Below are 24968 nucleotides of genomic sequence, written 5' to 3'. Positions count from 1 at the left end.
AAATCTCTAAATGCCATTATATCAGACCCAAAAATATCAAAGGTAGTGGCATCTGAGCTCAATTCCTAGAACTACAAACTACTTTCTTTTTTCTTTGAACTGAAGGAACTGCAACTGTGGTTTGAAAAACCAGAATGGGTATTTTAGTGTTTATTTTGAACGGTGTATCTTGTGGTTTTACTATTATCTAATAGTTGTTTTTGTAAACTATTGGCATGGAAATGTGCTTGTGCAGTTTTTTTTTTAATAAATGCCATTAAAATTTACATTCTTTTGTAATGCAATGGCATTCAGACATTTTTAAGCATGGTGTAAAAATCCAAAGACTCATCATTTAAGCTAAATTAACTTGGTCACTTGCTCTTTAGCACAACATTTTACACCATGTGACTGACCTATTTTGGAAGCACCCCCCCCCACCCCCCCCCCCCCGCCCTAGATGTTAACTGACAAGCAGGAACAACTGTACAGTAATTAAAAGCATGCATGTATTGCATGGAAAAGCTCTCTCTTACTCACTCTGCTTACCCTTTCTGTTCCACTTTGTGATGGGGAAAATGCATTCCAGGGCTATAAAATGAGAAATATTTTCCAAAACAACATGCGTAGGATGCTGTTATTTTTGAGAGAAAAATAGAGTTGTCATTTTCTGAAGGAGTGGTGTTTGCCCGTGCAAAAGTCACTACCAAAAGTCAAGAGTGTTCTGAGGGGTATTAGGCATGCTTCTATGCATTGCTAGGGTGTTTTGAATGATTGTTAGGGTGTCTTAGGTGGTCGTTTACTATGTTGCAGAAGCTGTTGCTCAATCACTGTGCTGGAATGTGATTTTCCAGGCGTGTGCTAGAGACACTCCTCTGCTGCAGATCAGCAGAGGTTATGCAAACATAGCCTATACGTTGTGCTTAATTGTGCAAACATAGCCTGAAATGCATGTTTATGACCTATAAGTGAGTAGTTTTCTTTAATGGGTCATGAAGTCCTCTGTTTCTCATCGCAGTTTTAAAAAATACTGCAAAAGTGGGCGTGGTGCTGTGGAGTGGTGGAAGAAGTGGGCTGACAAACAACATAACAGTGCCTTCTAATTCAGACATTCAGTTTTATTTTGCTCCCATTGATTTAAAAGCATCTGTGCTTCCCAAAGTGAATGGATATTCGTACATATGAACATGGTTTTGTAAGCTCATCACACATTACACAAACACGCATACTAGTCATTCTATAATTAGGGGTACGTTTCATGTCAGCCAAAAAGGTGGTTGAATAATATTCCATCTTAATGTTAGGACCTTGGTTTCCAAATGAAATACAAAACTTGCTGTCATCTGAAAAGAGGACTGTGGACCACTGGGCAACAGTCCATTTCTTCTTCTCCAAAGCCCACGTAAGACGCCTCTGATGTTGTCTGTGGTTCAGGGGTGGCTTAACAAGAGGAATACGACAACTGTAGGCAAATTCCTTGACGCGTCTGTGTGTGGTGGCTCTTGATGCCTTGACCCCAGCCTCAGTCCATTCCTTGTGAAGTTCACCCAAATTCTCGAATCGATTTTGCTTGACAAGCCTCTCAAGGCTGCGGTTCTCTCAGTTGGTTGTGCATCTTTTTCTTTCACACATTTTCCTTCCACTCAACTTTCTGTTAACATGCTTGGATACAGCACTCTGTGAACAGCCAGCTTCTTTGGCAATGAATGTTTGTGGTTTACCCTCCTTGTGAAGGGTATCAGTGATTGTCTTCTGGACAACTGTCAGATCAGCAGTCTTCCCCATGATTGTGTAGCCTAGTGAACCAAACTGAGAGACCATTTTGAAGGCTCAGGAAACCTTTGCAGGTGTTTTGAGTTGATTAGCTGATTGACATGTCACCATATTTTAATTTGTTGAATTGGTGGGTTTTTGCTAAATGTGAGCCAAAATCATCACAATTGGGTTTCGTGATGACGGAGATAGAATGTAAATGCACAATTTACGTGATTGAAAGAGCATGAAAATCTGACTAAATCTCCAATGAAAACTTGTAATGTTGCATATCATCGATGCTGAGAAAAGAACGCAACGATGCAGACAAAATGCCATTATTAACACTATTTTCCATGTTCGCGGAGTAAATATTTTTTCACTGCTTTTTAAAAAGTAGCCAGCCGGTGTTTTGTATGCATTTGGCCAATCAATTTTTAGTAGTTTTTATAGAACTATTTTAGACCTTACTCTGAAGTAGGAGCTAAATTAGTTCCCCCAACAGAGTTCCTGGAATGTATTTAGTTCTATAGTTTCTGCGGTGCGAACATGCCAAAAAGCATGAATTTCTGTCAATAGTTCTAGGAGGTTCCTCCAATGCGAAAGCCCCTATTGTTTTTTTTTGTGGTATAAAAGGGCCTGCTAAGATGTCTAGAGTATTGACTGTTTTCGTTCAGTGGTAGTTAATTTAGTTTTTCTCTGTTGTTCTCACAGGCGAGCCCAAAAAATTTGACCCAGAGTTCAAAGGACCCATCCACAACAGGTAAGAAATGATCTGATTTCTTTGATCTTTACAACATTAAAGGAGCTGTTCACCTAAAAATGAAAATTGAAATTTCAAACCTCATTAATGAGTTTATTTAATGCTTTTGTTTTTCTATGCACTGTCAAGCTCAAAAAAGATTAAAGACAAAAAAACACCATTCAAGTGTGGCCGTTAACAATGGTCCATGCATTCATTCTAGAATTTAAGTGATTTGTTTAATAAATAAATCCAAATTTTGTTATTATCCCAAAAGAGTTTATCAGCATTGATATCAAATGTGGCATTTTAGTAAAAAGATTTCACTGATAAGCTTGCATGCAAACAGCGATGCCTGATGCTTCCCTATATGAAATGTTGTGCCTTGGTCATTCTGTATTTGTCCTGTAGCTTTTAAAGGGGTCATGGAATGGAGAATGTTCTTGATATTTAAACATATATCAGAGATTACTCTATAAAAAAAAAAAAAAACACACTGCAAGTTTCAGAACTCAATATATATATGGCTATTTCACAGCGCATGCTATCTTGAGTATCAAACACATGGCATGCTGTAAAAGAGGCCGTGTCTGCGTTGTGGTAAAGTTAGCCAGTTACAGCAGTGGGCACTTACTTTGATTTCTGCCCTTCTCACTTCTCTCACTCACAGAAAGTGGAAATGAGGATGGATTTTTATCTTTTTTTTTTTTTTTTTTTTTTTTTTTTTAACAAATATCTTTTGTTAATATTTTTTTTTTTTTAACAAATATTGTTTTTTTATAAACTAACCTCTCGAACATAACAAAGATTTGAATGCATTTCATGACCCCCTGAAAGCATTTTAAATCATGTTGCAACAGTCTGTTTCTCTCTGCTCCACAGAGGATGCACAGACATTATTTGCTGTATCTTCTTCATCGCGGCCGTAATAGGCTACGTTGCAGTGGGAATATTGGGTAGGTTAGTCTGCAGAGGTGTTAAAGATGGATTGGGCACTGTGTAATGATGACCCTTTAAATTTTGTATCTGGCATTTTTATTTATTGGTTTGTGTATGATGAGTGCTGGGTGATAAAGCTTAAAAATATGTATATATTTCAGTATTTTTGTGCTATTCAAAATATTTAAGTTTTTCTTTTATGCCAAAAATCATTAGTATGTAAAGTAAAGATCATGTTCCATAAGATATTTTGTAAATTTCCTACCGTAAATATGTGAAAACTTAATGTTTCATTAGTAATATGCATTGCTTAGAAATTCATTTGGACAGACAATTTTCTCAATATTTTTATTTGTTTATTTTTTTGCACCCTCAGATTCCAGATTTTCAAATAGTTGTATCTCTCTGTCCTATCTTAACAAACCATGCATCAATGAAAAGCTTATTTATTTACTTTTTAGATGATGTATAAATCTCAATTTCCAAATATTTACCCTTATGACAGCTTTTGTGGTCCAGAGTCATGTATGTTATATGAAAAATGTCCTACAGGGACTTATTAAATATGTTTGAGTAATGGCACAAATGAATCATTGAATCAGAATTTTGAATTGATTGTGAAATGGACAGTTTGATCAGTTCATGGAAATAAATTACACTTAGCAAATCGAACAAAATCTCATACTTGCACGCCTAATGACTTCGTTTTGGAGATGTAATGGCTACATAAAAAGCACATTAAAATCTGTTAAAAAGTTTAAGAATTCCTGCTCTGTGTGTGAATTATTAAATCCTCATCATTTCTGTTTTTATTCATCAGCCTGGACTCACGGTGACCCAAGGAAGGTGATCTACCCCACAGACAGTATGGGACAGTTCTGTGGCCAGGGAAAACTGGAGTAAGTTACACTAAATTTAGGATTATTATCCCATTTGTTGCCCCACTCTGACATCATTAGTGACATTATATAGCATTACTGAATATAATTCTTTCAAACTGGTTCTTTTTAACAATCACTCAAATAGAGGTCGACCGATATTGATATTAGCTAGGTTGGTCCGTACTTGCCGATAACCGATTAATTAACCGATAGTTTTTAAAATGGATACTGGATTAAAAAAAAATAAATAAATAAATAAAAACACAACACTCCATGTAAAATAGTACTGAACTTCATTACAAAAAACAAACAAAAAAACAGTACTGAATCATGAAAATGCGCTATATGAAATAAATATGAATATATTAATAAATATTGAGGTAAATTAAAGACATGCTTTCAAACTGAAACAAAAAGTAACACTCCAAATAAATAAATAAAAGTTACATACAAAATGAATAATAAAAGACACTCCAAATAACAACAATAGGCAGAGGTTGACCAAACTGTTTGTGTAATCTGTTAACAACGCTCATTATATACCCGTCTTTTTAGGCAAGAACCAGATAGTGAGTGTCACGTCATGAAATGGTTTTAATACGAAGGGAGCTGTATTACGTGATAACAAATTTAATAAAAACATCGTAAGTTAGGCCTATAATAGTAATGATTTCATTTCAAACAACAAATAAATTATATAGAGAAGGTGAGCAAAGTATCAGCAGAGCTTTTTGAAACTCCGAATCAGTAAAACACTGCGTCACAAAAAGATTCACTGTTTCCAAGCGCTCCAGTCGGATCCCCCCCATCCCCCCGGCAAATCGCACCCTGTGCCTGAAGATAAAAAGAACTGAAATTGAACGAATTCCTGATGGTAACAGTCATGACACTAAACATTTGGGTCGGACTTGCGTGTATTTTTGCCACATTATTTTAACCGCTTGATGTACTGCTAATGTTAGCGTCCTCTCAGCCTTGTCGACAAACATACTGCTGTTCTTTCTCCAATGCAGAATCTAATCAACAAATGAATTACTTTATATTGAGATGAAAACATGTACTGTAGTGTACTGTATACATACCTTTTCGCTGTCTGTGTTTTAAACGTGCATTTGAAGTGTCAGCGTTGTCCGTGCACCGCGCTCTCTCCAGGCAGCTTGCGCTCTCCTTGCAACGAACAGTATCACGTGTCAAAACAAAAGCACGTGCTTTTCAGCGATTTTCGCCTATAGAGGCCGCTCTTGCCATAGATATGTTGGCTCTCGCACTGTATAAGGACAACGGACCGTTCTCAGCCGCTTCAGCTCTGACGCAACCCGGAAAAACTATCGGCGTGGATTTTTGCCGATAACCGATAGTTCCGGGAATCAACTATCGGTGCCGATTAATCGGCAAAACCGATACTTCGGTCGACCTCTACACTCAAATCATTTGTAAATCATGACTGTAAGGGAGAACTTTAAGAGTAAATCTACGAGTATCCACCTTTTTCCTATGTCCTGTGATGCTTTCGTAAATTATGGGAGTAACTACTGTTAAAATGTAAATAATCAGTAAAAGATTTGCTCTATGGACACAATAATAAGCTTTTTCAAAAAATACAACACAATGAGGAGACTTTAATCTACTTAGCCTTCAGGTGTAAAAACATAAGCGTTACTTTCAACAGACTGTGAAGAACTGCAACAATATTATGCATGTGTTAAATATCACTGTAGCAATATATGTCTGTGTTATGTAACATACGTACACACAAAAAATGGTGCTTCAGCGGTTCTTTGGTGTGATTGTGGTGCTATATAGCACCGTTAGTGTATAAAGAACCGGTCAAGCCCCTGTCTGGTTCTTCAGCGGTTCTTCAGTGGTTCTTTGGGTCGTTAAGGTGCTATATAGCACCACTGCCATACAAAGAACCTGTTAAGCCTCTGAATAAGGATCTCTAACTCTCTCTTAAACTCTTCAGTTGGGGAAAGGATTAAAAACAACAATAACATACAGTGTATTTCCTGAAGATCTTTTTCCCCCTAAGGCCCCCATAAGGAAATATTTCCCACATAAGACCTTTTGACCTTAGAAAAGCATAAAAGTTATTCAAGACATTTTGCCATTGTAGTAAATATATTTACTACTATTGTAGTAATACAAGCCCCTATGATTGTTTCTATTGAGCACCATTTTTGTTGAAGTAATAAAATGCTATATGGTACATCTGATGGTTCTACATAGAATCATTTGACAAAGGTGCCATATAGTACCTTTTAAAATAGGTGCTATATAGCACTAAAAAGTGGTTCCCCTATGATTACAAGCCAAAGAACCACTTTTAGTGCTATATAGCACCATTTGTTTTTAGAGTGAAAAAATGCTCATTAACTAGATCAATGAGTGATGATATTTTAAAGTGATTTCAGTCATTTGACGGATAACAAATATTGTATTTACCTGACATATAAACATTCCAGTATACCCTGTTAAAGGAGAAGTCCACTTCCAGAATAAACATTTACAGATAATTTACGCACCCCCTTGTCTTCCAAGATGTTCATGTCTTTCTTTCTTCAGTCGTAAAGAAATTCTTTTTTGAGGAAAACATTTCAGCATTTTTCTCCATATAATGGACTGCTATGGTGCCCCGAGTTTGAACTTCCAAAATGCGGCTTCAAACGATCCCAAATGCAGTTGTAAACAATTGTATATAATTTAAATCATTTTTAATCTCAAACGCTCGTCTTGTCTTGCTCTCCCTGAACTCTGTGTATTCTGGCTCAAGACAGTTAGGGTATGTCGAAAAACTCCAACTGTATTTTCTCTCTCAACTTCAAAAATCATTTTAAAATCATCCTACATTGCAGCAGAAGTACCGACCCAGTCTTTGCACTGTGAACATGCAAAGAAGATTAAACACCCTTTAAACACCCTTCGACATACACTAACTGTCACGAACCGGAAAAAACAGAGTTCAGGCAGAGTAAGACAAGATGAGCGTTTGACATTTAAAAATAAGTTGTATTATTTTTATAAAAATAACCAATCGTTTCGCTAGATAAGACCCTTCTTCCTCGGCTGGGATCGTTTACAACCGGATTTGGGATCATTTGAAGCTGCATTTAAACTGCATTTTGGAAGTTCAAACTCGGGTACCATAGAAATCCACTATATGGAGAAAAATGCTGAAATGTTTTCCTCAAAGATTACATTAATTACATTAATTTCTTTACGACTGAAGAAAGAAAGACATGAACATCTTGGATGACAAGGAGGTGATTACATTATCTGTACATTTTTGTTCTGGAAGTGGACTTCTACTTTAATAAGAATTAGAAGTGAAAATGGAAACAATTACATTTAAAGTGTCCATGTGAAAACAAACATAGAAAGAGACTTTAGAATTTGGGGAGAAAAACGAGAGATTCCAGTGAATAATTCACAGGATGTGTGTAGTAAGTAAAATCGGGAGAGCAGATTTTATGTGCAGTATATATTTTCTTTCATAGTGGATGTCCTAATTATTACTATGTTAAATAAAATACCAAGCATTACTTTATTCTCCTGCCGTCTGAAAAACAAACATGAAGGAAAATGTACAGCTCAATTAGTCAAACTGTCGGATAATGATTATTTATAGAGCATAGCCTTATGTCATGATATGTCTTTTTGAGTCGAACTTCAACAAATCAGAAGGTGGACTGTTTAAAAAAACAAAAACAACAACAAAAAACAATGCTAAATGAACCTGTGACTATTTAATTGAAATTAATCACTATTAGCCTCATTGAACTGAGAATTTATTTTTGTGATGACTTTTTCCAGGAAGCAGCCCTTGTTGTTCTACTTCAACATGATGAAATGTGCCACTCCCGTCGTCTTCCTAGAGTTCCAGTGTCCCACGCCGCAGGTTTGTGTGTCCTGTCTACCTGTTTCTGTCTGTGGCAACTCTGTTTTTGTATAATATAAATATATATATATATATATATATATATATATATATATATATATATATATATATATATATATATATATATATATATATATATATATATATATATATATATATATATATTATTTATTTATTTATTATTTTTTTGTTGAAAATGACCAATCATTTCACTAGATAAGACCCTTATTCCTTATCATATTCCGGGATCATGTAAGGCCCTTTGAAGTTGCATTGAAACTGCAATTAGACTTTCAACTCATTGGCCACCATTGAAGTCCACTATATGGAGAAAAATCCTGGAATGTTTTCCTCAAAAACCATTTCTTTTCACTTTTTGTTTTGTTTTCGAGAGTCAATCCTGTTTGCTTTCTTTCTATGTGTAGGTGTGTGTAGAAAAATGTCCTGATCGCACTATGACTCTAGTAACCGCCGTTAGAAACGCAGAAGACTGGAAATATTACAAAACGTACTGCAGAGAAGACCCAGGGAATAAGGTAAGTTAGTTTTTAGCTGTTGATTAAATTTTCAGGTCATTTTTTTCTAGAAATGTCTAATGACCTATCAATTCTGTCTTCCCTAAGAAAGCGCAACAAATTTTACACGAAAAGCTGTGCCCTTCATATCTGATTTCCAGCAAACCATGTAAAGACTTTATTTTTATTATTGCAATATTTGCTGTATGGGAACATTTTTAATGATTCTGTTTCTTAATGCTATTGTTCTCTCAGTTTTGCAGCGATGCTTTCCATCTCTGGGGAAAAAGGGAGATGCCATCACAGTGGGTGATCAAGAAAAATTTAATGATGGAGTCGACATAAGAGAAGCAAAAGACCTGGTGGCTGGAATGAAGTAAACACATATTTATACTTCTCAAACATGTATATGCATGAAAATTATTAATTTATATGCAACTTCTGCAATTGCAGTGCAATTCAATGGGCTATTTATTTTAAATTCATAATTTTTTTTGACAATCAAAGGAACATTACAGTAGTCATGGAAGGGCGTCAAGTTGCAATGAAGATCTTTGAGGATTACACAAAATCTTGGTACTGGATCCTAATGTAAGTTATGTTTTCCTTTTTTTTTAAATACTTTGTTTTTATATTAGTGAAAATATATATATTGGATCAGTGTTATTTTAATATAATTTTTATATATTTATATAGTTTTTATTTTTTTTTTATATTTCATATTTTACATTTTTCATATTTTAGTTTTTATTAGTTTTTTTGTTGTGTATTTTTGTCCATTTATATTTTTAGCTTTAGCTCATGTATTTTTGTTTAGTTGTTGTTGTTGTTGTTGTTGTTGTTGTTGTTGTTGTTGTTGTTATTATTATTATTATTATTATTATTATTATTATTATTATTATTATTATTTATTTAATTTAGTTTATATCATATTTCAGTTAACAGTTATTTTATTTCAATTGATATTTTGAATAGTTTTAGCAGTACATCAACACTAGTTTGGATGTCTTTCTCACTGTGACTAAGTGTTAATCCGTTTCTTCATGCAGTTGTTTGGTGATTGCTGTGGTGCTGAGTCTGATCTTCATTGTTCTTCTGCGTTATCTGGCTGGAATCATGGTGTGGGTCATGATCATCTTGGTCATCGCTGTCGTTGCCTATGGTATGGCATTATTTAAATACATCAACACGTTCATCTAGTCCAGTATAGCTGTTAATCTTTCAATCATTTGTCTGTTCCTTATATAGGTATTGCTCACTGCAGCATGAAGTATGTCAATCTGAAGGACATGCCTGGTGCTAATATCACCCTACAGCAGCTGGGCCTCCAGCCCAATTTCTCCGTCTACCTGCACATCAGACAGACCTGGCTGGCCTTCAGTGAGTAGCCACACTGTTACTATTGCTCATATTTGGGGTTAGGAATTTGAAAAAGACCTTACATATTAAACTACAGCCTGTAATTCATACCACAAAATTGAAGGAGGCACCCAAGCCATTATCATAATATTGTCTTTTAACTAGGGCCAAAAAGCAACCTACTATTTTGCTGTGGCAAGCCTTTCTTTCTTTCTAAGTAATTTAGCAGTTTGTAAATGTTTAAATTGTGAAAATAACTCGTGTTCCTCTCTGCAGTCATCATCTTGGCTATTTTGGAAGTCATCATCATCATTCTCCTCATCTTCCTCAGGAACCGAATCCGAATCGCTGTTGAGCTCATGAAGGAGGCCAGCAGGTTTGTGTTTTGGGAATTTATATGAAACTGTATTTAAGACATGATGTTTTCACATCAACATCTTTTTTTTTTTTAATGTGGATTCTGCCTATTATGATTAAAGACATGGTACACACTTTACCTTTCGAGGATTAGTTCAACCAAAAATGTCATTAATTACTCACTTAATTTCCAACGATATCGTCAAATTGATTGCACAGATACTATTTGAACTGAACTGAGCTGGATGATGACATCACTGAATTCAATGATGAACTGTTTTTAACTGAAAATTAAGTGTTTACTGTTGTCCTTTTGCATTATTGACACACTATTTTCCTATTTAATACTGTAAAGCTGCTTTGACACAATCTGCGTTGTTAAAAGCGATATATGTCGTTCCAAAGCCGTAAGACATTCGTTCATCTTCAGAACACAAATTAAGATATTTTTGTTGAAATCCAAGAGTTTTCTGACCCTGCATAGACAGCAATGTAACTCCTACTTGCAGGGCCCAGAAAGGTAGTAAGGACATGGTTAAAATAGGACATCATTAATATAGTCCATGTGACATCAGTGGTTCAACCTTAATTTTATGAAGCTACGTGCATGAATAAAACAATAATAACGACTTTACATCAGAACGCTGGCTTGTGTGCCAGCAGCACCACATGTATGCGGCAAAGACTGACAAGGAAGGGAAGAAGTTTTTTAATAAAGTCGTTATTTTTATTTTCTTTGCACACAAAAAGTATTCTCCTAGCTTTAAAAAATTACTGCTGAACCACTGATGTCATATGGACTATTTTAACCATGTCCTTACTACCTTTCTGGGTCTTGAACGTGTCGGTTGCATTGCTGTCTATGCAAGGTCAGAAAGCCCTCGGATTTTATTAAAAATATCTTAAGTTTCAAAGATGAACTAAAGTCTTACAGCTTTGGAACAATATGAGGGTGAGTAATTAATGGCAGAATTTTCATTTTTGGGTGAACTATACCTTTAAGTCTTGTTGACCCTCAGTGACCTTAGTTTTCTTTGTCCTCTTTCAGGGCCGTCGGTCACGTGATGTCATCGCTGTTCTACCCTATTTTTACCTTCTTCCTCTTGACCATAGTCATCGCGTTCTGGGGCGTCACTGCAGTGTATCCTTGTCTTAAGTATCAAGCAGAAACATAGTTAATGTTGGCAGTATTAAACAGGAACTTGAATAAAACGGCGGTTTCACACTGAATGTGCAAGCAGTGCAAAAGTTGTGTGTATGTAGAGAGGGAGCAGCACACACCCATTGTGTTTTCACACTTGCAGCATTTGTTGTGCGCAGCTGAACCGTAGCTTGTGTACTGCAAATACAGACGAGTATCAATCATTTGGTCACACTTTTCAGGTGTTCTCCGACAACTGTCTGTCATGCGCTTTGATTTATGATATAGGCAGCATGCTGTGATGCGGCCGTGTTCCCCTCTGTCCCACACACACGTGCATATAACATGCAGGTAGTCTACAAGATAAAAAAAAAATCTTAAAGTTAATAAATGCCTCTAGTTTTAATAATTTAAACAGGACTTTTAAGTTTGGGCAATAACTCCTAGCAGTAATGTGTTTTTGTATGGCTGATTCTATGATGTAGATTTAAGCAGCAAATGAAAAACACAAAATAATTGAATACATTTTCAGACAAAGGTCGTCTTAATGATTCCCAGTTTGGTTTAAGATAATTAAAGCAGCAGTTTTTAAATAAAGAATAGAAAAAAATCACCCCTGCTGTTGGGGCTAAAGGCACAATAATTAAGATGATTAATAGATGACTGACTTTTCCATTTGTTGACATGACATTGTTAAATTCAGATGGTAAATATATCATATATTATGTTGGGTGTCCATCTTAGAGATAATCAAAAGTGATTTTGTTTGTGTATTTTAAAATGTTTTATATTTACATATTTTAATGACAGTAGCCTATATTTATTTATTTGATTCTTTTATCAAAATAAGTACAAACTTTGTAAAAGTAAAAATAGTACAAACTTTGCTAACGTGATTGTTTTGAACAAGTATTATTATTAAAAAAAAAAAAAAAAAAAAAAATAGCTAAAGTATATACTGTGCCTTTTGCCCCATGCTGGTGAGCCTTTTACTCTGTGATTGTGAAACATGAAACTCACTTACATGATTTTATGGTGAAATTGTTATTTTCTTATGTTAATCAGGTCAATTTTGATCGAGAACAATGCATTGTAGCTTTAATCCAGCGAGAGCAGCTCAGGAAAAATAGCTTCCACAGAGAGAAGAGAGGGGCGGGGCGAGCAGAGCTCATTAACATTTAAAGCAACCTCAATTAGAACGGGATGATTTTTGCAGAGCTGATTTTGGCAAGGTAAAAAAGGTGTTATTTACACCACCATTGAGAATTTTTAAGCAAAGCATGTTATAGACTTTTCATTAAGACCCAAAAGAATCATAACAACTTGTGGAAAATGGGCATCCGATGACCCCTTTAATTATGAGCATACTGGTTTGTAGTGCGAACAGTTTTACTGTTCACTGCACTTTGTTATTCTTCTCATTATTTCCCTGTGGTGGCTAATGAAGCGGAATTTGTCACGATCACACCAGTACGAATCCTTAATCGATCTAAACAGTTTCCTCGCTACATCCAGTGAACCTGTTTATAAAGTTTTCAATGAAACAGATTGTCTACATTCAAGACAAACCTGCAACCCTGAGGTGCTTATAACATACATGTTTTACTGTGAATACATATTGCTGTTAATATGTAGTACAATCCCAAATTGAATGATCCCTGTTTCTCGTTTCTCCGACTCTTTCAGAACTTCAGTCTTTCTGCTGTGAAGACAGCCTGTCCACAGTCTGAGTGCCTGTTTGCTTTCTATGGTGGCGAAACGCCATATCACAAATACCTGATCTTCCTTCAATTCTACAATGTTTTCCTGTTCTTCTGGTGTGCAAACTTTGTCACTGCTCTGGGTCAGATGACTCTGGCAGGGGCATTTGCATCTTACTACTGGGCTCCTAATAAACCCAATGACATGCCCGCTTTCCCGCTGTGTGCTTCTCTGGGCAGATCCCTCAGGTGTGGCTTTAGAAAAAGATACGTATGCATGGTAAAGTGTGTCATTTGGGTCCGAAGGATGATTTAGTTGATATTTTTTATGCATTTTGTACACATGCAGATATCACACAGGCTCCCTGGCATTTGGTTCTCTCATCCTCTCCATCGTCCAGATTATCAGGGTTCTGCTGGAGTATATTGACCACAAACTCAAAGGTAAGAGGAAAACATTTACAGTCAATGTTATTATTCCACTTTCTAGAAAAAAGATCTAATTAGTTAGCCACTGCAATATATTACCAAATATGTGCATATAATGAGTGTTAAAGTGGTCATCGGATGCAAAGTTTACTTTTACATGTTGTTTGAACATTAATGTGTGTTCGCAGTCTATGTACACATCAACCCTATAATGATAAAAATCCATGCAGTTTTTAATTAATCTGTAAAAATAATATAGCCTTTTTCAAATCGAGCCATTCTCAGATGCCTGTCGGTGTGCCGTCACACCAACAGAGGCTGCTCCCACGATAGTTGATTGACATGAGCATCTTACCTCAGACCCGCCTAAATCAGCTGTAACAGTCCAACCTCCATTGAGCCTCCGGAGCAGGGATGTAAGTTAGACAACAATATCTCCGATTGAGGTGTTGTGTTGCTGGATGTAATAATGAACTTAGTGGTCGTCATTTACTCCCAACTTCTGAGCCGCTAAAGATGCAGTGGATTACATTTGTTTGTGAAGGGAATGCACCACCCGATCTACATAAACGTGTCTATGTGCATGCAAATCATTCGTGATCCAGCTTCACTTACAGCAGAAGTGAGTATAAGGGGTTTATTATGAATCTCCACAATCACCTTTCCTAATAACGTGCTAGTTAGCAAGTTTAGCGGCTAAACACGACTAAATGCAGCTCAAGTAAACAGGCTCGTCACTCCACAGAGAGAGGAGAGGGCGGGGCGAGCAGAGCTCATTTGCATTTAAATAATCCATCAGAATGGGATGATTTTGGGAGAGATCATTTTGACAAGGTAAAACGGGTGTTGTTTTTTCACTACCTTTGTATATTATAGACTTTTCATTAAGACCCTAAATAGTCATATCAACTTTAAAATGGGCATCCGATGACCCCTTTAAAGCATTGACTGTTTTCGTATACTGATGTGCTAGTTTCATGTCTGTCGGATTACTCTGCTGCCTCTTTCTTCTCACAGAATAAAGTAACATCAAGTCAGATCAATAATTCATGTTCTTTTATTTATTTATAATTGTTAATGTAATAAGCTGGTTGATGTACAGTCAGCTTGTCATTAATGCAAAATAAACCCTGCAGCTTCCTTCTTTCACATGATGCTGAACATTATCCATTGCCTGCCATATCCCACACTGTACATACTCTGTTTGTGAATTTTTGTATGTGAATGTTTTTTTTTTTTTTTTTTGATCCCACAGGAGCAGAGAATAAATTTGCCAAGTTCTTGTTGTGCTGTTTGAAATGCTGCTTCTGGTGCCTAGAGAAGTTCATCAAGTTCATTAACCGGAACGCCTACATTATGGTGTGTGTTCATTTAACTATAACATAAAGGAAGTGTTCACCAAAAAAACATTTACTCAACATCAGGTCATCCTGAATTTGTTTCTTCATCAGAAGAGATTTGGAGAATTGTAGCTTTTTATCACTTGCTCACCAGTGGATCCTCTGCAGTGAATGGGTGCCGTCAGAATGAGAGTCCAAACAGCTGATAGAAACATCACAATAATCCACCAGTAATCCACACCACTCCAGTCCATCAGTTAACAACTTGTGAAGTGAAAAACTGCATGTTTGTAAGAGACAAATCCATCATTAAGGCTTTTCAACTATAAACCACTGCTTCCAGCTAAAAGTCAGTAATAACATTTCCAATCTGGAATCTGAGGATGCAAAAAAATCTAGATATTGAGAAAATGACCTTGTCCAAGTTGTCCAAGTTGTCCAAATGAAGTTCTTAGCAATGCATGTTACTAATCAAAAATTAGGTTTTGATATATGTATGGTAGGAAATTTACAAAATATCTTCATGGAACATGATCTTTACTTAATATCCTAATGATTTTTGGTATAAAAGAAAAATCCACCCGTTTCCCTTATACAGTGTATTGCTGGCTATTGCTACAAATATACCCATGCTACATATGACTGGTTTTGTGGCCCAGGGTAACATTTGTTTAGAACTGTTTTGGACTGTTTACACTTGTAAACGGTGCTAAATCTTTGCATATTTCTCTCCTGATTCAGATAATTTTTTCCACTGGAGAAAGCAATATTATATTTGGAGGACTGTTTTAGCTGGAAGCAATGGTTTGAAGTTAAAACATCTTAATGATGGAGTTGTTTCTTATAAACACAGCTTTTCACTTCACAATTGATGAACTGGAGTCATGTGGATTACTTGTGGATTATTGTGATGGGTTTTTTTTTTATCAGCTGTTTAGGCACCCATTCACTGACTGAAGCGTCAAAGAGGAGGCATTCTTTCTTTTTTTCCAGTGCCTACGCACTTGAATGTATAGGATTTTAATAGCATCTCCATATGCATTCTTTGCTAAATAAGTTTTTTTTTTTTCTGTGGCAGGTGGCAATATACGGTAAAAACTTCTGCCGATCAGCACGTGATGCCTTCTTCCTCCTCATGAGAAATGTAGTCAGGTAGGAAACATTTTAAAACTCCATTACGGAAGGGACTGAAACGGAGTGCTGGATTTTAACATACAATAATTAAACTGACACAGTATCTTAAAAGTGCAATGCTCATATTGTGAAACACTAACAAACATGTTAGTGATGCTGATAACAGCCAAAAAGTGCATGTGTTTGCACTTAGACCAACTATTTTTTAGAAATTGTTCAAGGCAAGAATGCAGGAAATGAGGCACTCACTAGGTTTTGTAAGCTGATGCGGGCTGGCTGAATTTAAAGAATGTTTCACAGATGTTTTCACTCATTACAGGGTGGTTGTCCTGGATAAGGTCACTGATTTCATCTTATTCCTTGGAAAACTCCTTATCGTGGGGCTTGTGGGTGAGTTTTATGCTTTAGACTGAAGAGAATGAAAATGGTTATAAATCATAATGGTTATTAACTTAACATTAGATTTTAATATTATTGACAGTTGTTAAATTATACAACTTTGATTATTTTGTTGTATATTTTGATGGAACACAACACAAGTGGCTTTTCTAACTCCCTCTTTTTTCCCCCAGGGATCTTTGCTTTCTTCTTTTTCTCAGGACATACAGATGCGTTTAAGGGTGCCACACCCAGTCTCCATTACTACTGGGTTCCTATTTTGGTGAGTGATCGAATGTGATCATAAATAATGGAGAAAAAAAAAAAAAAAGTTCATTAACAATGTTCTGTTTTATTAACTCGTTTATTAAGACACAACACCATTTACTCAGACAGTGATTAGAATTTAGGGTGTCACGTCTGGTCCAATTATGTGGAAGGCAAACAAGTAATTCAAAATAAACTTATTTAACTAATATATTAGTCTAAGGTTACATTCACACTGCGTTTTATTTTGTTTATTTATTTTTTTGTTATAGTAATATCAGATTTCCAGTGTGAACAGATCATGGTTCTGACCTGATCTTCATGCACAAAAGAACAATACGAACAGGGTTGCCAGGTTTTCACGACAAAATCTGCCCAATTGCTTCTCAAAACTAGTCCAAAAAAAATTACACGATCCCAGCCGAGAAAGAAGGGTCTTTGCCTATTATTATTATTTATTTATTTATTTTTTTTTAGAAAATAACTGATTGTTTCGCTAGATAAGACCCTTCTTCCTCAGCTGGGATTATTTAGAGCCCTTTGAAGCCGCATTTAAACTGGATTTTGCTAGTTCAAACTTGTGGGCACCATTGAAGTCCACTATATGTAGAGTAATCCTGAAATGTTTATCTCAAAAAACATAATTTCTTTACACCTGAAGAAATAAAGACATGAACATTTTGAATGACAAGGGGGTGAGTACATTATCTGTACATTTTTGGAAGTTAACTTCTTCTTTAGGAGTTCTGATACATCACTTTACTTCCACTCACTACCTTTCGCAACTGTCTTGATAAGTTTGGGCATGTGAAATCTTTGAAGTGACTCCCATGAGAGCAGAACCGTGACGAATGTAGATCTAGAGTGACGCAAAAGTTGCATGAATTCCGACATGAATGTTCACAGTATGGTTGCATTGCAAAACATCTGACCTGTATCAGCGTTAGTACCACATATGAAAGTGGCACATAACAGAATTAAAAAGATCAGATTCCATATGGTTTGTGCTGTTCACACTGTCATGAGAAACAGATCTGAGTCACATGTGAGCAAAAAAAATTGGATTTAGGCCACATTTGCCTATAGTGTGAATGTAAGTGCCTCAGGTAATCCAAACGAGAAGAAACACAAACACTAACAAACAATACCAAACAATTACCTCAAGGAACTAAAGGGTGTAAATGCACTGAAGCGAAGAAGGTGATTCACTAAATCACAGGTTAAGGAAATTATGAATAATTAAACAAACAGACAAACTAGGTAAGATGACAAAAGAAGGAAAACGGAACGTAAGTTTAACACAGGGTCAGTAAGATTTTTTTATGTTTGTTTTGTTTTTGAAATAAGTCTCTTATGTTCACAGACTGCATTTTTTAAAATAAAAAAATACAGCAATATATTTTTTACAGTAAAATATTTTTACAGTTTAAAATAAATGTTTTCTATTTGAATACATTTTAAAATGTAATTTATTCCTGGGATGCAAAGCTGAATTAGCATCATTCATACCTGCAAACTTGTCGCTTTTCGGCGACAATCGCCGTTTTCATTGTCAATTGGGTCATTCACGTGAATCGTGTAGAACCGGAGAGTTTTTTTTTAGGGGGGAGGGGGGGTGCTTGCGATCTGGGCCGATCGGAATCTCAACTGAGCTCGCGCCTGTCAAGAGAGGGAAGTGGGGGTGGGCTTGCGTGCCATGTAGGCGATTATTGGACAATTCTTATAAATGACATTTTTTTCTGGACCAATCAGAACTGCAATCTGTGTTCGCGCCTGTCAAGAGACACCTGACCTAATGTGGAAACTCTGATGGAAATTGAATTCAATGTAAGTCAGTCTTTTTGGAGCTAAACAACAGATATTTGTTTGCTTAAGTCAAATAACGTCAGCTAGCGTTTTTTTTTCATACAGTTAGCCTATGCTTCGAACAAAATGCTTAATAGCAAGCAATACAAGCGGATCCAATGCTGGAATTTCCGTTAGCAAGATAGCAAATTTTCTAGCCATCTAACATTATTAGCTAGTTGTAATGTTAATTCCTGCATTGTCTGACCGTCTTGCTAACTAAAGTTAACCATTTAGCTTGCTACGTAAGTATATAGTATTTCAGATAGCCAACTTATTAGGCTATGTTCACACTTGGCGTCTTTTTTCAAACTGTCAGCGTCTGTTTTACATTCTAATCCTATGGAGTAAACCGTCTTTTCAAAAAAGTCATGAGCGCTTTTTTTAAACGCCACCGCCGGCGTCTTTTTCTGCAGCTCAGAGCGTCTTTTCAAGTTGAAAAAAGTTCAACTTTTCTGAAAGAAACGCCCTACGTCAAGCGTCTTTTTGACAGCTGACCAATGAGAAGCGAGTAGCCAGAACTGACGTTTCCATAACAACAAGAACAACAAGAAAAAATGGAGACCGTGCCGGTGGATAGACTTTTATTTTATTGTTGTTAACTGACAGCAAATTTCTGTAGAAGGAAAAAATAAATGTTTTTCAGTATAATATAATTTGTGTTTTTTGGTTCTTTTGTTGTTTTCTTATTTTAGTATCATGCGCCTAACACTTACTTGAGTTCACCGTGTCGGCGTCGGCATCGCCCATTCTGCCTTCCCCCATCCCCTAACACTTACTTGACACTGTCACCTTTTTTTCTCAGATGAGTTTGCAGGTCTGATCATTACTTTAGTCTTCAGCGTCACATGATTCTTCAGAAATCATATTAATATGCTGATTTACTTTCTTTTCATAATTAAATAGTCAATATGCAATACATAAAATGATGTTTTAAATAAAACTATTATTTACTTTTTTTTAATAAAAACCAAACATGTGAACAGCCGTGTGTGCTACCTGAACTTAGCCTGGATTTATAGACAATAAAATAAAATCTGCAGCTGTCTGATTGAAATCTGTTTGTGTTTTTTTTTTTTTTTTTTTTTTTCTCCAGACTGTGTTGGTGGGCACCTACCTCATTGCACATGGGTTTTTCAGCGTTTACGCCATGTGTGTGGACACACTCTTCCTCTGCTTCTGTAAGTACTTGCCATTAATAAGTGCTTTCACCAGTAGTACGAGTATAAATATCAAGCCATATCAAGGTTCGCTCTGGAAGGTAGAAAATCAAATAAAAAAATGTAGATCCTCTATTTTCAGTCCTTTAAAAATGGTATAGTGCTGCATTTAGGGAAATGTTAAATCTGTTTGGATGAAGCCCGTGTCACTAATGAGCTGACTGACTCTTCATTGTGCATGGCAGTGCATGTAGCCCAGTTAAAACTTCTCGTGGCACACTAGACTGACAATATACTTAGCGTTTTAGTTATGTATTCTGGTATGAGGTGTTTCTAATCTGTCTATGGTACCTGCTTAACTAAGGTGTGCAATTTCAATGGAACTGATGTGCTGTTCTGTCTTTCATCTCATAATAACCTGATTCTTTTTCTCTTTCTCCTTTTATGGCTGTTCCTTCTTGGTTTTTCTATTCAACACCTTCATATTCAACTTCTGTTCCTCACAAACCTAATTTCACATTTATCATACCTACACAATTCCTTACTTTTTCCCTCTGACATCCTCACATTACTAAACATCACTAACACCACACAAAGGTGAAGACCTTGAGCGTAATGACGGCTCCGCGGCACGACCGTATCACATGACCGCAGGGCTGCGCGACATTCTGCTGAAGGACGCGGATGCGGCTCAGACCCCTACTTCACGTGACGAGATGCTGCAGCTGACGGCTTCAGAGAAAACAATGAAAAACTGATGAAAATGACGCAGAATATGTAATCATATGTGGAAGTATAATCTCATTTAGTGTATTTAGAGACTGAATGGTCAAAAGTTTCAGTCATACCTGAAATGATTGAATATTCATTCAGTTGTCGAGCATTTAATAATTGTATGTTAAGGGAATAAAAGGACTGTCAGGGAAAACGATCTTGAGAATGACATGCAAAACATTTTATTTTACAATAATGTGATATTTCTCCAAGTCAAACAGGATATTAAAGGTGACTTATTATGCCCTGTAAAATAAGTCTCTGATGTCCCCAGAGTGTGTATGTGAAGTTTTAGCTCAAAATACCCAACAGATGTTGAGGTTTGAGCCAAAACGTGCTATTTTTGTGTTTGTCCCTTTAAATGCAAATGATGGTGCTCCTGGCCCTCTTTTCAGAAGAGGGCGGAGCTTCATGAGCCAGAAAAAAAAAAAAAAAAAAAACAGGCCAATCTCACGCTCTGAAAATGTCAGAAACTCTCAGTAGTGGTGTTTAGCCTTGTATGTTGGAACCGGAATCAGTTTAAAAGTCAGTTATCTGATTGTACTGTGCATAATAAATTACACCGATCGGGAGCACGGCACAATATAAATAACAACATAGCCGGGCTCATGGTGCCATCGAGTGCTATCTCAAACTTTATAACTCCCACTTATGATTATGAGCTTAACAAATTCAAGCAGTCGACTTTACATTGCTTCCATATGCAATTTTTAACTACCATATTCCTATTTACCATCATTCTGGTGGCACGTGAAGGCAGCATTAACCTTACAGAGTACCAAGAAGCTCTTCCAAAAATGCAGTTTGATACTTACTTTGTCTGGAGCTGACATTTGCGCACAAAGCGTTGATATTGATCCCGTAACATATAAGGGACTTTACCGATTTTTTTCCAGGACATTTCTTTCGAAAGTGAAATTTAACCGCAGTGTGCTCAGTGGCTCAGATTGAGGGAGTCTATGGAGACTCCTATGTTTGTTGGTGCATACCAAAACACAACACTTGTAATGCCTCTTTGGCGCTGACATTTTATATCTCCAGTAATGGCGAGTGCTGCTTCTCACTCAGGGCTGTGTCTATGCTAATATGCTAGAGACTGTCATAAATGGGCGGGATTTCTCCCTGCGATGACATCAACTTGTTCATAGACTTTATGAATTATTGGAATTATTAAAAAAGACTGGCCATTATAGACTGGCTGTTCACTTATAGAAAGAAGTTCACTCCCAGAACAAAAATTGACAGATAGTGTACTCACCCCTTGTCATCCAAGATGTTCATGTCTTTCTTTCTTCAGCCGTAAAGAAATTGTTTTTTGAGGGAGATATTTCATGATTTTTCTCCATATAATGGACTGATATGGTCCCCAGAGTTTGAACTTCCAAAATGCAGCTTAAATGCGGCTTCAAACGATCCCAAATGCAGTTGTAAACGATCCCAGCTGAGGAAGAAGGGTCTTATCTAGCAAAACGATCAGTTATTTTCATAAAAATAATACAATTTATATACTTTTTAATGTCAAACGCTTGTCTTGTCTTACTATGTCTGAACTGTTTTTTTCCGGTTCATGACAGTTCGGGTATGTCGAAAAATTCCCGTCTCATGTTCTCCCTCAACTTCAAAATCGCCCTATATCGCTGTTTTATCTTCTTTGCATGTTCACTTTGCAAAGACTGTGTCAGTTGTTCTGCAGTGATGTAGGATGATTTTGAAATCATTTTTGAAGTTGAGGGAGAAAATACGATTTTTTCAACATACACTAACTGTCTTGAGCCAGAATACACAAAGTTCAGGGAGAGAAAGACAAGACGAGTGTTTGAAAAGCATTTAAGTTGTATTTTTTTTTTTTTTTTTTAAATGAAAATAACTGATCGTTTCACTAGATAAGACCCTTCTTCCTCGGCTGGGATTGTTTACAACCACATTTGGGATTATTTCAAGCCGCATTTAAACTGTATTTTGGAAGTTCAAAATCAGGGCACCATATCAGTCCATTATATGGAGAAAAATGCTGAAATGTTTTCCTCAAAAAACATAATTTCTTTATGGCTGAAGAAAAAAGACATTAATATCTTGGATGACAAGGGGGTGAGTACATTATCTGTAAGTTTTTGTTCTGGAAGTGGACTTCTCCTTTAACTCACTCAACTACTTAACAATAACATTAACCGACAATGGAAAATGCTTCTAAAGCATTAATTAATCGTACTAATATTAGTTTCAGCAGTAACTAATACTGACTATTAAAGGTTTTATGTTAATATTATTTAAACATGAACTAAAAATTAACAGTTGCTAAGTAATGTTAACAACAAATATTAAGTGCTCAAACAAATGTATCTTATTGTTAGTTAATTCATGAACTAATGGGATCTTGTTGTAAAGTTTTACCTTTAAAATAGTGAACTTGGATGATGAAAAGTGTCTTTATGACAGGTGGTTGAAAAATACAATCTGAAAGGGAGATGAGATGAGAGAAACATTTCAATGAAGTTTGCACAATATGAATGTGTATTATGAAAGTAAATAAGGTCTGTTTTCATGTTAAATTTTAAGTGAGTCCCTTCTGCTTTGCATGTTCATCTGTTCAACAGCACTTTAAAGGGATAGTTCACCCGCAAATGAAATTTTGTCATTAATTACTCAACCTCATGTCGCTCCAAAGCAGTAGGACATTTGTTTATCAAATTAAGATATATTTGATGAAATCTGAGAGCTCTCTGACCCTCCATAGACAGCAAGGCTACTACGACGTGTTTGCAACAACTTGAGGGTGAGTAATTAATGACAGAATTTATATTTTTGGGTGAACTATCCCTTTAAGGCAACAACTTTCAGTCTTGTTACTTTACCAGACTTACTGTTTTTATACACCAGTTGGCTGACTTGCATCAAAGTTTTTGATTCAGTGTTTATTGTTCTTACTATCAGAAGAATAATGCATTGAGTATACTGTTTGTTTGTTTTTTTTTCTTTCCTGCCATTTTATTCTTATGATGGACAAACATCTAATGTTTCTCTTAATTTATGTGTGATGCAGATGATGTTATTGCTGCTTTTCCTTCAGACTTGTAAGCCATAACCTTTCAATGCACTTTCAGGTTGTTTATTGTATTTGGTAGCAATTTGCAACCTACTTTGGAAAAAACACCTTGTTGCCTTCTTGAGGAGCCTTTAACTTTGTATGCTGCCTTTTGTGTGCTTTGCTACCTAACATGTCAGAATTATTATTTTTTTTATTTTAGTCTTTAATAAATATTATGCAACAAGGAGGTGCTTTTGTTATTTAGGTCTGTCTGCATTGTGTGTGAGGTGTCTGTTGAGCACAGGCATGTCAATTTATTTTCATCCAGTGTGGTAGCTGAAGGTAAGCCATGGCTTGTTTGTTCCTGAACATCTTTTCTCACATTGATTTATCACAGTGGAGGACCTGGAGAGGAACGACGGCAGCCCAGAACGACCCTATCTGATGTCGGAGAAACTTCTCAATGTTTTGAGTAAGAAGAACCAGGCCAACTAGTCCTCACTGATGGTCAGGGTTGTGTGTTTGTGCCTCGGCAGAGATTGAGAAACTGGAGGTGCTCGAAATTGTTTTCATTGCCGTATTTATAGTGCCTTGGAGAGCTAGACAATCGTGTTAATTATGAAACACAAAGTTTCAAAAAACACAAACAGAAAGTTACTGACCTCAGCATCTCGGCCATATATTACGATTGAAAATGCGGAAACCTTTCCTTTAGAATTAGGTCAAATTACACCTCTGCTTTTTCCTCAGGTTTTACATTTATTTAAATGCCTAAAAAGCTTTCGCAATAACTGTCAAATGTTTTAATGAATAGTTCAAAGAATAACTGAATTGTCTTGGCCTAGATTTTTTTTTTTTTTTTTTTTTTTTTTTTTTTTTTCATTGTGCTGTTGGACAGGATTGTAGAAAAAAAAGTTTTCTTTGTTTTCTTTTTCTTTGAAACCAATGCTTAAATGTTTTACTTGGATAATCCGTTCATTTCTAGTTCATGGCCCTGTGTACATTATAAGAAGTGCCTGTATGTAGTTTAGGTAAAACGGTTTAAGACTTCGTGACTTTCACCATGTTTTTTTTTTTTTTTTTTTGACATTATTCAGTGTTTTGTTACACATTGGTACACCTCAATAAATGGTAAATAAAAAATGTTCTACAATATTTGTGTAAAATCTGTTTATCAGACTTTACATTGGTGTATTTTTGTGTTAGACTCTGAGGAGATCAGTGATCAGCCAAGTTTTGCTATTGAATATAAACACATGAAAAAAGTTTTACACTAAATGCTTATTTTAGTAATTGTGCTCAATTTTCACCTAATAGCTACAGAATCTTAGCTATCCTCTTTGTTTAATGTATAGA

General features: G+C 36.0%; 1 protein-coding gene across 3 annotated transcripts in view; it reads left to right on the top strand.

Annotated features, from left to right (window-relative positions):
- The window catches only part of zgc:63569 (choline transporter-like protein 2), a 34841-nt gene extending 10173 nt beyond the window's left edge, over window positions 1-24668 (top strand). For 2 of the 3 annotated variants that reach the window (XM_051103332.1, XM_051103328.1), the window contains exons 2-22: window positions 2446-2494; window positions 3356-3429; window positions 4233-4311; window positions 8104-8188; window positions 8614-8724; window positions 8812-8872; window positions 8959-9079; window positions 9211-9294; window positions 9753-9865; window positions 9952-10083; window positions 10339-10438; window positions 11468-11560; window positions 13058-13142; window positions 13247-13509; window positions 13610-13704; window positions 14945-15048; window positions 16108-16181; window positions 16483-16553; window positions 16736-16824; window positions 19750-19834; window positions 20411-21667. In XM_051103332.1, coding sequence (XP_050959289.1) covers window positions 2446-2494; window positions 3356-3429; window positions 4233-4311; window positions 8104-8188; window positions 8614-8724; window positions 8812-8872; window positions 8959-9079; window positions 9211-9294; window positions 9753-9865; window positions 9952-10083; window positions 10339-10438; window positions 11468-11560; window positions 13058-13142; window positions 13247-13509; window positions 13610-13704; window positions 14945-15048; window positions 16108-16181; window positions 16483-16553; window positions 16736-16824; window positions 19750-19834; window positions 20411-20571 — 2129 coding nt within the window. In that variant the 3' untranslated portion in view covers window positions 20572-21667. Of the gene's footprint in view, window positions 1-2445; window positions 2495-3355; window positions 3430-4232; window positions 4312-8103; window positions 8189-8613; window positions 8725-8811; window positions 8873-8958; window positions 9080-9210; window positions 9295-9752; window positions 9866-9951; window positions 10084-10338; window positions 10439-11467; window positions 11561-13057; window positions 13143-13246; window positions 13510-13609; window positions 13705-14944; window positions 15049-16107; window positions 16182-16482; window positions 16554-16735; window positions 16825-19749; window positions 19835-20410; window positions 21668-24009 lie in introns of those variants that run through there. The other variant, XM_051103338.1, reaches the window with a different exon arrangement.
- Window positions 24669-24968: the final 300 nt, after the last annotated feature.

This window comes from Labeo rohita, chromosome 3 (genome assembly GCF_022985175.1).
Source record: "Labeo rohita strain BAU-BD-2019 chromosome 3, IGBB_LRoh.1.0, whole genome shotgun sequence".
Lineage (NCBI taxonomy): Eukaryota > Metazoa > Chordata > Actinopteri > Cypriniformes > Cyprinidae > Labeo > Labeo rohita.
Note: the sequence above shows the minus strand (reverse complement) of the source record. Positions and strands in the feature narration are given on the sequence as shown.